General features: G+C 39.3%; 3 protein-coding genes across 3 annotated transcripts; 1 reads left to right on the forward strand and 2 right to left on the reverse strand.

Moving 5' to 3' along the window:
• Positions 1–8,518: 8,518 nt before the first annotated feature.
• LOC135700801 (histone H4) lies at positions 8,519–8,848 on the reverse strand. The gene has a single exon (XM_065221453.1). It carries the CDS (start codon positions 8,836–8,838, stop codon positions 8,527–8,529), a length of 312 nt encoding a protein of 103 aa, XP_065077525.1. The 5' UTR covers positions 8,839–8,848; the 3' UTR covers positions 8,519–8,526.
• Positions 8,849–11,190: 2,342 nt separating this feature from the next.
• On the reverse strand, positions 11,191–11,665 carry LOC135700615 (histone H2A-like). The gene has a single exon (XM_065221179.1). It carries the CDS (start codon positions 11,608–11,610, stop codon positions 11,236–11,238), a length of 375 nt encoding a protein of 124 aa, XP_065077251.1. The 5' UTR covers positions 11,611–11,665; the 3' UTR covers positions 11,191–11,235.
• Positions 11,666–12,032: 367 nt separating this feature from the next.
• LOC135700564 (histone H2B-like) lies at positions 12,033–12,482 on the forward strand. Its single transcript, XM_065221094.1, has one exon. The coding sequence runs from the start codon at positions 12,047–12,049 to the stop codon at positions 12,419–12,421; it is 375 nt and encodes a 124-aa protein (XP_065077166.1). The 5' UTR covers positions 12,033–12,046; the 3' UTR covers positions 12,422–12,482.
• The last annotated feature ends 716 nt before the right edge of the window (positions 12,483–13,198 follow it).

Below are 13,198 nucleotides of genomic sequence, written 5' to 3' on the forward strand. Positions count from 1 at the left end.
ATCCACTCGCCGGTATTTTTCAGTTGCAGGGAGAGTTTTTGTTTTGATTTTTATTCAAGGAAATGGAAATTGCCTGCTCCGGATTCATTCTACCGGAGCAAAAAACGGTTCAACACCGTTTCCCTAAGCAATGCGTACTTACCTGAAGGCATTTCAGCCGGTTTTGAGCTACATTTTCTATGAGGTTTCCTCCGACATGACTGGCATTTTTTCCAAGTCTAGGATTTTGCTGACTGAGTGGCTTTTACTCAGTTTGACATTTCTCGTTTACTCAATTTTTGACAACTCGATACATCGGACGAAAGTGAGTACGATCGACTCACCTGGTGAGTAAGCAGAAGTTAGCGTGTATTCCCTCTTGCTCGCACTCGTTCGTCGTAGTGTGCGTCGATCAAACGTCAAAAAGCTCTAGTCTGTTTCCCGTTCCCTGTTGCTCACGCTTATTCGTTTTAAATAGTGCAGTAGTGTGCGCTGATTGAAGTCAAAAAGCTCCACTTATAGACTCGATCAGCGTTGCCAGATATACCGATTTATCGGTATTTATACCGATTTCCGAACTAGATACCGATATACAGATAAGGTAGAGTCGGTGTATAATGAGTCACGCCAAAAGTGAAGCCAAGTCTACCTATTGAACTGTCAAACCGGCTACCTATCGTGCAAAATAAATAAACATTACGATGCTATGAAAGGTTCACGAAAGGTATTGCAATAAAATATAAAATATAATCGAAGAAATGAGCATAAACACGCAGTGAGCGTTAAATTGTCATGGGATACGCTCGGTAATGATTAGTAATGAGAATTTCTACTATTTTTTGTTAAGATAATTTGACAAAATCACTGATATAATGATGTACTACAGCCGCAATATTTTTTCTCTCGCTAGAAGTCATTTAAAGTTGTTGTAGAAGTCCTCTGTTGCCAAGTGAAAAGAATGGGAATCTTCCGAAAACCGTGATGCGAGTTCAACTGTTTTTCTCTTGGCGTGACTCATTATACACCGACTCTAAGATAAGGTTCCTCAGAATACCGATTTTTGATGTTTTATACCGATTTATACCGATTTTTTTAAATAATCAAAATGATTATTGCCTGCCCGCGCTCGAATTTGGAGAAAATTATAATGAAAGAATTGTATCTTTTTGAATAACTAAAAATTTTTAGGCCTTTAAAATTCTAAAACGAAAAAATGATCTTCAAAAATGTCTTATGGATACTCTTTCGATTAATTTTTAAATTTCCTCACCGTTTTTAAAAACCCTTGAATCGATAAACAGTCTATGGCTCTTCCGATTACACTCTCGGAAACTTATTTCGACTTCCCTTGGAAGCTTCTTCAGCCTTCGCTTGAATGATTCTTCCATCTTCTCCCGCCAGTTCAACTTTTCCGGAACTTCAGGGATGCTTCCAGATTTTGATTGCAGATCCAAACTAGCTACAGGAACTTTTAAGAAGTTCTGAAACTTCGGAAAAGTTCAGATTTTTGAGTAAGTTTCGGTCAAGCGAGCTCCAGTGAACTTAAGGATACATCATAAATATTTTGGATACTTTACAAGTCCAAAGAACTTCTGGAAAATTTAAGGTTTTCAGAACAGTTCTATTAGTTTCAGGAGATTTGAGAGAACTTTAGGAAGCTCCGAGAACGTCAGGACAGATCAATAAATTTCAAGGAAATCGCTGAAATTTTAAAGGAGTTTCGAGAAACTCAGGCAATTTCCGAAAACTTCAGCAATGATCCGAGGGATTAATGCAAATTTAAGAAACGTAAGGGAAGTTACATGAACATAAGCACACTGTGAGAACATTTTATGGGATGTTCCGTGCTTATTAATGGCAGTGTCGATAACTTTTAAAAATTAGAAAAATCGGGAAGATCAGAGAACTTCAATGCTGATGTTACAATAAATTTAAGAAAATTTTGCGCTTAAGAAATTTCGTAATCTTCAAGAAAGTCTAGAGACCTTCAAAATTGATTAGAGATATTCCGGTAGTCTCATTATAATTAGGGAATTTCCAAGTATTTCAAAAAATGATCAGAGTACTCCAAAACAGCATAAAATCCCTAAGTACATTTCAGGAATGTCCTAAAAACTTCAAAGGCATTGCGGGGTCTTCAGGGATGTTTATTACCATTTGGAAAATTTCTGGATCATTAGAACATCCTCTTTCTTCCGGAATTATCTCCTTGTTTCTTTTGACTGTTCCGTAAGCGCTATAGCTTCCGACTTTCTCCAGAATTTTTTTTTCCAATCTACCTCAGGAATTTTCTGCATGCGTCTCCAGGAAGCTTCTTCCGTCTTCTCCTGGAAGTTCAATTAAACTTTTCCCAGAAATTTCTTTCGCCTAGTTCTGGAATTTTGTCCAGTTGGTTTTTTTTTACTTCTATTGGAAGGTTTTTCCGAACTTCTTCTGGCTTCCCCTGGAAATGGCTACTTTTGGAATTTACTTCCAATTTCCGAAACTTTTCTGCCTTCCTTTGAATGGGAAATCCGATTTTTTCTGAAAGTTTCTTAAAATTTTCGCCAGAAGTTTCTCAATGTCTCAGAAGTTCCGCGGATGTTTTTCCGACTTCTCTCAGAGCTTTACTCAAATTTCCTCCAGGAAAACTTCTTTCTTCTTTCTCTGGATTTTTTCCAGCTTCCTCCAGAAGCCAATTCAAACATTACCCGAAGTTTTCTTCTGGAATTTTCCGATCATAGTCCAAAAGTCAAAATTTTCGCTTTCAAAAACGGCAAAAAATATAAAATTAATTAAAATAGCAAATACCGACAAATACCGATTTTTTAAAACCTTTGATACCGATAAGCTTTAAAACATTCTGGCAACGCTGGACTCGATACTGGCATAAGTAAGTAGTGTGAGTGAAATGAACACGGAGCATCTGAGCTTTTTATCAGTGCTACCAGAAATACGGATGAGAACATTAAGGTGAAAGTTAATGCCTTTCTGTTGATGCTGAATCCACACCCGTTCAAATCACACCCAAATTCGAAATGCACCAATACCAACAAGCATTGCAAATTAGAAGTATTGAAATTTTGAACATATTCGTAAACACAATAATGTATGATTATAATAATTCTACTGAGGGCGACCCCGGCGTAGTGGTTAGCATCCAAACCTCTCACGCCTAAGTCACGAGTTCAAATCTCACCCCCGGACAAGTCACGAATGACCCAAGAGCGTTAAAGTAACTAGAATTAAAAATAATAATAATAATAATTCAACTACTGAAATGACAACTTCAATTTCAAGATTACAAGTGCAGGGTAGTCCTACTAATGCTCAGGGAAGTCTTGCTGTAGTTCAGGGAAGGCCTGTCGAACTTCAGAGAAGTCTTGTCGAAGTTCAGGGAAGTCCTGCTGAAGTTCAGGGAAGCTCTGCGGAAATTCAGAGAAGTTCTGTGGAAATGCAGAGAAGTTCTGTCGAAGTTCAGGAAAGTTCTGCCGAAGTTTAGGAAAGTTTTGCCGAACTTCAGGGAAGGCCTACCAATGTTCAGGGAAGGCCTGCTGAACTTCGGGAAAGTCCTGCCAAAGTTCAGGGAACTCCTGCCGAAGTGATTTATTAGATTTTTCGACTGGTACGTATGGAGATTTCTTTTATATGGTTTTCTCTGTCTAGGGTAATCCAAAAAGGGAAATGCAAAACTGACTGTTTGGATTACCCTAGATTGAGAAAGCCATATAAAAGAAATCTCCTTCCGAAGTTCAGAGAACTCCTGCCGAAGTTCAGAGAACTCCTGCCGAAGTTCAGAGAAGTTCTCCAGAAGTTCAGGGATGTCTTGCCAAAGTTCAGGGAACTCCTGCTGAAATTCAGCAAAGTCCTGCCGAATGCAATGTCAAAGGTGGGTGATTTCATTAATAGCATAATTTATCTAATTATCGTTAAAAATATCCGGATATACCTTCATCAACAAGGCTGAATTTTTTACTAAAAATATACTCAAATACTTGTGAAACAACTTGTTAAATTTGAAGATCAAATTGATTTAGAAAATATTTTATTGATCAATGGCAAAGGTGGATGATTTCTACAATATTTGAAGATATAGTTCAATTTATCTATTTATCTTTAAAAAAAAATCAAATAGGCTGAAATTTTCGCAGAATATCCTCAAATACTTGTGAAACAACATGTAAAAATTGAGGAACCTTTTGGTTTGGTTTCATTTAGCAATGGCAAAGGTGGGTGATTTCTAAAATAGTTCCATTTATCAGAAAACCTCCATCAAATAGGCTGAAACTTTCACACAGTGTTTAACAAATACACGCGTTTCCAACACGACTTAGAAATACTCTCAATTTAGAAATATTGTTACTATTTATTTTCAAGCACTTTCATGATGGAGTTCTTAATGCATCTTTATGATATGCATTGCAGCATGATTCTCAACCGTACTGTGACCACATGAAAAAAAGGTTTCTCTTCCTATGAAAGCCATAATAAGAATGGTTCAATCAACTATAACCGAACCACTCCTAAGCAAATCGATTAACGTATCCCATTCTAGTATAAATTCCAGTACTACACTATGTTTGTTTTGATTCGCTATGAAAGTTTGACAGATAAAATGAGGGGTTCGTGGATTTTTCAATGTTTCGAGAGGTGCATCGATTAGTTTGGGACCGAAGATAGTACCAGAGCTGAGCCAAATAGTAGAGCTCGTTACTTCGGGACCTTCTGGTCTTAGAGTTTCCTCTATGGTGGTACCGTGATAATAAGGTGAATTTCATCGATCAGGAAATGAATCCACCCAACTGCTCGTAATTCCACTCAATCGAAAAGTATTGGGAAATTATCAAACAGAGATTAAAGAAAATTGGCAAGACGACTTAGGACGCTGCAAAAAAAAAATGGCCGCTGAGGATGACCTATCCAGTGTGCGGCAGATGATGTTGGAAATTCCAAAGAAAGTCCACGATATCATACGAACGCCGTCGGAATAATGTTGCAATTTTTTTTTCTGACAGTGCAATACCTTCATTTTGTCCAAATAACATTTTTCTTGCGTCAAATCAATCCCGACAAACACCTGGTTATATGTGTCCGAATTCTAAGTGGACCAGACTTTAAAACTGTCGTAACTTATGTGGAATACAATGGATATGGACTGTTTTTTGATAGCGATAAGCTCCAGCTCGGATTTTATTTTAATCCCGTCCCGGTTGGATGATGTGCAAAATATTTGCTTAGAGTCGTGTTGTCATCAAAGCAGTGACATCAGTGCAGCCGGACATTCTTTATCGGGAATTTAATCTGAGGATAATACCGGTTGGAGCCGAGGTTGGAGCTTACCACCATTAATGTTAATGTGATTTTCAAGAATTCCTTTTCTTTATAATTCACTTGCCCTGGGTGATATTTTTATTATTCATAAATTAATCTTTAGTTCCATTTCTAGGATATTAGCACCAGCAGAACGAGCTTTATCCGGTTCAATTTTCGGTTCATGTGAGCCTGAAGAATAAAAATTACTTCCGTTTTTAAATCTACGTTGTTTGCCATGATGGCGGGGATTGTTGAAGGTCCTAAATATTGTTGTGATTAATACATCCGTTCTTTTTTAAAGAAATAATTGATGCTTTCAGCTGATATCACTTACGTTGTTTGTCCACTTTTAAGTTTAAACATATTTCCATATTAGAGTTCTTTTTTATCATAAATCACACTTGAAAAATACACAATGAACCACTTGCCAATAGTCAAAAAATAAAGAAACCATTAGCCTAATTTCATTTAAAAAAATCCCGGTTTTTCCAGTTTCAATCGAGGAGGATGACTCTATTTTCGGTACAGAAAAGATTTCGTTTTGTTGTGTTGAACTGCGCGCACGCTGAGTAAATAGATAAAAGATTTTCGGAGATTTTGAAGATTTCCTGTGATTTTTCGAGTATTTACACACTTAGTTTTTTTCTACCGAGCTCGGCTGTGCAAATCTCGGCAAAAAAGTGTCTCTGAGATCTCAGCAAAAGTGACATTTGATTGCTGAGTCTCGGATAATGCATAGCTGAATCTCAGCAAACAAATGAAATGTTTGCTGAGATCTCAGTAAAACCATAGAGGTAACTCTAAGACCACTGGGTCTTGAAGAAAATCATTATTATTTTTGGCTCACTCAGTACCAGAACAACGGTCCCAAGCAGTCCCAAGCAGTCCCAAGCTATTTCACTCACCCCTGCATGTTCTGCATGAATCCACACACTGTTCATCATCATATCTGTCAAACTTTCATAGCGAATCAAAACAAACATAGTGTAGTAATAGAATTTCAACTAGAAAAGGGTACGTTAATCGTTTGCTTGGGACCAATAGGCTACTAAAGTGGTGAGCCAATTTAAAATCGTTAGTTTCGTATTGATTGTTGGTAAAACCATTTTTGCCGAGATTTGCACAGCCGAGCTCGGTAGAAGAAACTAAGTGTGTAGGAGGATCTGGTTTGAATCTTAAAAAAAAAATCCGGTTGTAAAAAAATATATGAATGTGTTGAAATGATAATATCACGTTATTTTCGAGGATCTAAGCACCTCAATTTATACATTTAAAGACTTGAGTTCTCTTATGCGCCAAAATTTGCAAGGTACTAGAGGCAATTTTTTTTATTTAAGATCACATAGCCGAACGCTATCAGGCTGAATGGGAATTTTAGAGGGAGACATTAAATTAAGCAATTGTTTTAAGGAATCTTGAATGTGATACAAAGATCTCGTAGCAACAAAATATGTTAAAGGCATCGTGATTCGTACTTACAGAAATATAATAATATCCTAAAGTTTTGACATTTGTTTAGCTTTACCATATGACATTTTCACAAGATTTGAAGCTTTTAAAAATCTATCAAAGATTAAAAAAAAAACAATATTGGGATTTTTTCCACCAATAAAGGACTAAGAAAAATACTAAAAATGTAGGATTTTAAAAATTATCCTAGATCCCAAATTTTGAACAATTCCAATATTCCAGATATGGAAAAAAATATAATCCCTGGAAAATAAAAAAAAATTAAGGTTTTAATACTTTGACATGTTTTTGTATAGAATTTTGAAAATTCCAAAGAAATGATGTACCAAATTCTGAGAGGAAGTCGAAGAAAAAATTCAACGGAGCTCTGACAAAAATCCCAAATTTATTCTAGGATTCAGTTCTGTAGAATTCCTAGAAAAATTAAAAGGGAGCTGTGAGAAAACTTCAAGAATTATTCCTATGAGAATTGTGTGATGAGGAGAATACCAACTGAATTTTATGGAAAACGGAATTTAATGAGTTTCCTGAGCATAATTTCAAAAGAATAATGAGGGAGATTCATAAAGAGTTTGTAGAAAGTTCCGGGAAAAATACCAAAGAAATCGTGTTCTGATGTTGATTTAAAAAAATGCAGGAGACTTTAAATGAAATTCTTAAGATATTTTTAGGAAAATTCAGTACAGAATTCCAACGTATTCTGAGGAGAATTCGGTAGCATAGTTTTGTGTACACTACATTTAAGATGATTAAGAGCTCTGAATAAGCCATCGGATATAAATAACCATACAAATATATATATAAGCAACCGAAATTTCGTTTAGACGATGCTGTCTCGTTTTATACCCGTAGCATAACAACCGACTCTCGCCCCTTTTATGTATTTTGCTACCCACTGTATTGATTGAATCCTCCTTGTATTTGTAACATGCTGCAAGACGCAGGCAAAAGTGAACACTCGTATAGGATTATAACAGACAATGACTAGGTATACAAAACGTGCAAAATAGCACCATCAATAACGAAACAATTATTGAAGATGAACTTGATAACTTGAAATGTAAAAACAAAAATTACAGTCAATAATCAATGGAAATTTATCATTATATCATTTAGCTGATCGAAAAGAAACATTTTTTGAGGCCATCTACACCAGCAAACAAAAACGACAGATGCGAATCAGTATGAAACTTACAAGCCTGACCAAAGGCCAATTTGAAGTCAATTTAAACTCTCACATCCAAAATTAAAATAATAGGTGATGCAGGATAACGTTTTTTATCCTTTAGTTCACATTCGTTTAAATCAATGATGTATTTTTTTTATTTTTCATATATAATTATTTGTACTTTGATTTGATAACCTACTTAATGGGCTCTCTCGATAAAATTACCGATCAAGTCTTCGATGCACTCCTGTATCGTCTTGCATCCTGCGGTTTCGTCCACCTTGATTTACCAGGAGAATATGGGTGTTTCTTATTCGGTATGTTTATTTACAATCATTATCATCATAAAGTTGCCATCCAGAAACCCAATGTTGATTCATTTTGTGGCCCTGAAAAGGGCCGGTTTTTTGTTGTTGCCAGAGTCAGGGCTGGTAAATGTAATTTTCAATGCAAAATCTCACACGATATTTACAGAGACACTTCTGTCACTACCATCGGATGAGAAAACCGTAGAGATTTTTAGTAGTGATAGGTAGTTTCGTCTCGTGACCTGTTTTGTTAATGTCACATGACGGCCGTGATATTTACCAGCTTTGTCCAGAGCTGATGATGCTGATTTAACCTCCGAAACCGTACAGAGTGCGTCCCTGTCGCTTCAGAGCATAGACAACGTCCATGGCCGTAACGGTCTTGCGCTTGGCGTGTTCAGTATAAGTGACGGCATCACGGATTACGTTTTCCAGAAACACCTTCAGCACACCTCGGGTTTCCTCGTAAATCAGCCCGGAAATACGCTTTACACCACCACGGCGAGCCAGACGACGGATGGCGGGCTTAGTGATACCCTGGATGTTATCACGAAGAACCTTCCGGTGACGCTTGGCGCCTCCTTTTCCAAGACCTTTGCCTCCTTTACCGCGACCAGTCATTGTAGCTTGATAGATTAAACTGTTCTTCACGGATGGAACGAAACGTATATCGTCTGGCCCAGCTCGCTGGCTCTTATATACCTTCCAGGCTCTTGTAGGATTATGGTCATTTACATATTGCCTGTGTATAGTCGATTCATTGACTATACACAGGCAGGAGCTCACTATAAAAGCAACCGTCTGCTCAGCCGACCGCTCATAGACTGTGTCTTGTTCGACTTTCAAACATCACCAGCACAATAATGGCTCGCACCAAACAAACCGCTCGTAAGTCCACCGGCGGAAAGGCTCCTCGCAAGCAGCTGGCCACCAAGGCTGCTCGCAAGAGTGCTCCAGCAACCGGAGGAGTGAAGAAACCTCATCGCTACCGGCCAGGAACCGTCGCCCTGCGTGAGATCCGCCGCTACCAGAAATCAACCGAACTGCTGATCCGCAAGTTGCCTTTCCAACGTCTGGTTCGGGAAATCGCTCAGGACTTCAAGACCGATCTGCGCTTCCAGAGCTCGGCCGTCATGGCCCTGCAGGAGGCCAGCGAGGCCTACCTGGTCGGTCTGTTCGAAGATACTAACCTGTGCGCCATCCACGCCAAGCGTGTCACGATCATGCCAAAGGACATCCAGCTGGCCCGTCGTATCCGTGGTGAACGTGCTTAAATTTCTCCGTCGCATCCTTACAAAAACGGCCCTTTTCAGGGCCACTACAAACTTGTTACAACAGAGGATTGAGATGGACATTTTCTATTGCAATTCAAACTGGCGACGCGGGAGACAAGTGCTCTGCAGCGATGCAGTTTCACGTACTTTTGACTCTATTCAGAGTGCTTTTCAACTTTTTAGAAGGAGTTTATCTCCCACTTTGTGCTGCACTATCAAGCAACACGACTCCGTTCTACGGGTCTACTGGTTACAGCAGATGACGAAATCTCCAGTACATGGAACCAGGTAGATGCGCAAGTGAATCACCTCTGCGGGCTGAGCTCTTCCCGTTTCGCTCGCAGCTACAAGGGAATCCTTGTTAGCTTTTTTTTGACTTTAAATGATCTTTATTTTTTGAATTTGTGTGGATTTCATGTATAAATTTTTAAGTGTTACTGATGCGTCTTTTCAACTTTAGTTCATTTGAATTTTTCAATTAGTTAAAGTTCCTAGTTAAATCAGGCCTGGTTTAGAGGATGACCACCTTGGCGGGATTGGTTTGTTTGAAATTGGAAAATGGAGACTACTTAAAACTACTATTTACAACTACAACTAACGTACAGCTACTATATACATCAAACCTAGTATATACAAATTTCTTATCAAAGCATGTTCTGATGTGTTGCATTTATGCACACACCTACTGTCTTACCTGACTTATAACTAATATATGTTGTATCCGCGGGAGCATGTAATCGTTTGAAATTGAAAATGAGTGTTGTTCCCTCGCATACGTACTAAGTCTCGAATTAAACGTTATATACGTTTTATTCAAGGTTCACGCTACTCAACAAACGACATGAAATATTTTCTTGATTTAATGTTGGAAATCGATTCCATCCTACTCATACAGTGTTTTCTCTACTACAAATCCGTCCTAGCTACATCCAATCAACAGTATCTTCACGCTGAGAGGGTCAGCAATTTAGAGGTAGTCACACATTATTTGAAGCCTACTGGTTGGTTGGTGTGTGTGTGATGGAATACATCATAGCCAACAGGGCTGACCTATGGGATGTATTTATCAACCACGTCACGTTCATGGAGTACGCGTCTATCTTCAATGTTTTACCACCACCGAAGGCGTTTCACTTGCTCATAAACTGTCTGCAGTCTACCTCCAACATAATCCGTAACAGTCATTGCTGAGCAATACTAGAATAATACATAGCTTCTTCAGAACTAGCGGTCCGAGGAAAACCCCTTTTTTGTAACAAGTCAAATCACTGAATTTATTGTAGTCAAACATAATTGATGTACACTACTTACCTGGATCCAATCCAATTAACCGCTATCAAGGAGTTATTTCAGTTTCAGAGTTACTACTGCACGATCAACCCATTAGAAATATCACAACACACTTCAAATACATCACTATTAATCACTTCACTTGAACTTTGATCTCAGCCGTGATCTGCACTTTTTCTGCTAATTAATTTCATTCCACTGCATCAATTCAGGTCACAAGTCCAAAAATAACTACAGAGTCACCGCGCATCTTGTGTGGTATTTATATAAAACATAATGACACTTTTTCACCTCTCATGTTACTGTACAGAGGCGGGCTTCATAGCAATGAAAACTATGAAAATATGCCTTTCTGTACATGATAGAAAATGCCAATAAAACTAAACTCTTTAGTTGGTAATTGGTCGTCCTGAAAAGGACGGTTTTGTATGTTGGGCGTGGTCTTCAATCAAATTTAAGCCTTCTTTTCGGTCTTCTTGGGCAAGAGGACGGCCTGGATGTTTGGCAGGACACCACCCTGAGCGATGGTCACTCCGGACAGTAGTTTGTTCAATTCCTCGTCATTGCGGATGGCCAACTGCAGGTGACGTGGAATGATTCTGGTCTTCTTGTTGTCACGGGCGGCGTTTCCTGCCAACTCGAGCACTTCAGCGGCCAGATATTCCATCACGGCAGCCAGATAGACGGGAGCACCGGCACCAACGCGCTCGGCATAGTTGCCCTTCCTCAGCAGACGGTGAATACGACCGACTGGAAACTGCAATCCAGCGCGGCTCGAGCGGGACTTTACCTTTCCCTTAACTTTGCCTCCTTTTCCACGGCCAGACATGGTTCGATGTGGTGGTAGGGTAGATTACGATGTGACAATGACACGAGCAGCTGTATGCTGAAATTGTACTGATGCCGATTTCGCTCGTCGATGGTGGTCTTATACCTGCGTCGAGTAGCGTATTTTGTATAGAAGGCGGGTACAAAAATCACTGTACAAGGACGTAGCTATGTTTCAAACTGAAGGGAGGGGCGAATTTGGTTTTACTATGGAGGGTTTGGCCGAATGTGAATAGGGTGGGATCCGATTGGACAAACGCTTTAATTATGCTTAGGGAGGGTGTCCCCCTCTGGCTACGCTTATGCCACTATATTATGTAAAATACAGAAAAGGGGACGAGTGTTGGTTGCTACTCGAGGAGTATAAAAGTTGACGACCGTCAGTGTCAAAAAAAATTTTAGTTATTCTCTACCCAAGTGAACAGCTTTACCTTATAATGGCACCGAAAACCAGTGGAAAGGCCGCCAAGAAGTCCGGCAAGGCTCAGAAGGCCATCGTCAAGGGAGACAAGAAGAAGAGGAAGCCACGCAGGAAGGAAAGCTATGCCATCTACATCTACAAGGTGTTGAAGCAGGTCCACCCTGATACCGGAGTTTCGTCGAAAGCCATGAGCATCATGAACAGCTTCGTCAATGACATCTTCGAACGTATCGCTGCTGAGTCGTCCCGTCTGGCTCACTACAACAAACGCTCGACTATCACCTCCCGCGAAATCCAGACCGCGGTCCGTCTCCTGCTGCCGGGTGAATTGGCCAAGCACGCCGTCTCCGAAGGAACCAAGGCCGTCACCAAGTACACCAGCTCCAAGTAAATTCGCACTACCCAAACAACCAACCGGCCCTTTTCAGGGCCACTATATAGTTTTCAATGTAAAAGAGTTGAATTTTGAATGCAATTTTTTAGTAGTTTAAATTTTATATTAGGTGGACCATTTCAAGTAGGTGCTGTGTTTGTCATTGAATTCATTATTATAAAAGGCTGTGTCTTGAACTGGCGACAAGCCTCTGATGAGACAACGAAACCCCACCCCAAGCTCCCTCCCCTGTTCGCCTTTGACAGTGTCCCCCCTCTAACCTCGGGTAAACCGCGAGTATTCGGCCCAAATCCTGCTAGACATAGAATTAAGTGAATATACAACATAGACAAAATCTCATAAGCCGTTTTGACTAGTCAAGTTGTACATCGGAACTGTTAATTGGACGTATTTTAACAATGACATAATCAATAAGTGTTACATTGGACGTTTTGTTCTACATGATACTAGATTCCCTGTCACAGATTTCAAAATAGAGTACCTAACCTTAGATTGATTTTCTATGCCCCGCCTTTAGAAACTGAGCACCAATCATGTTAGGCAGCCCAAATGTCCGAAGGAAGAATCACGTACGCATCTCTCCAAACTGTACATTGCACAATTTTTTACCTATGATTATCTTAAATAAATGAAAGTAAATTTGGATGGGTGTTTTTGTATCACACGATAGAAGAGCAATAGTTTGCATGGAATAACGCGATTTGTTTACATTTGTTACCTAGACCCTTTTGAAAAGTTGCGCCAGAATTTTGTTACAAACAATGAACAATTAAT

The sequence above is a fragment of the Ochlerotatus camptorhynchus genome, unplaced genomic scaffold (assembly GCF_037179485.1).
Source record: "Ochlerotatus camptorhynchus isolate MF236.1 unplaced genomic scaffold, CSIRO-AGI_Acam_v1.1 ptg000012l, whole genome shotgun sequence".
NCBI classification, from domain to species: domain Eukaryota; kingdom Metazoa; phylum Arthropoda; class Insecta; order Diptera; family Culicidae; genus Ochlerotatus; species Ochlerotatus camptorhynchus.

What these genes read in the sequence shown, in the direction of transcription:
- LOC135700801 (XM_065221453.1), bottom strand. Translation starts at nt 8,838, where the DNA reads ATGACTGGTCGCGGTAAAGGAGGCAAAGGTCTTGGAAAAGGAGGCGCC.
- LOC135700564 (XM_065221094.1), top strand. Translation starts at nt 12,047, where the DNA reads ATGGCACCGAAAACCAGTGGAAAGGCCGCCAAGAAGTCCGGCAAGGCT.
- LOC135700615 (XM_065221179.1), bottom strand. Translation starts at nt 11,610, where the DNA reads ATGTCTGGCCGTGGAAAAGGAGGCAAAGTTAAGGGAAAGGTAAAGTCC.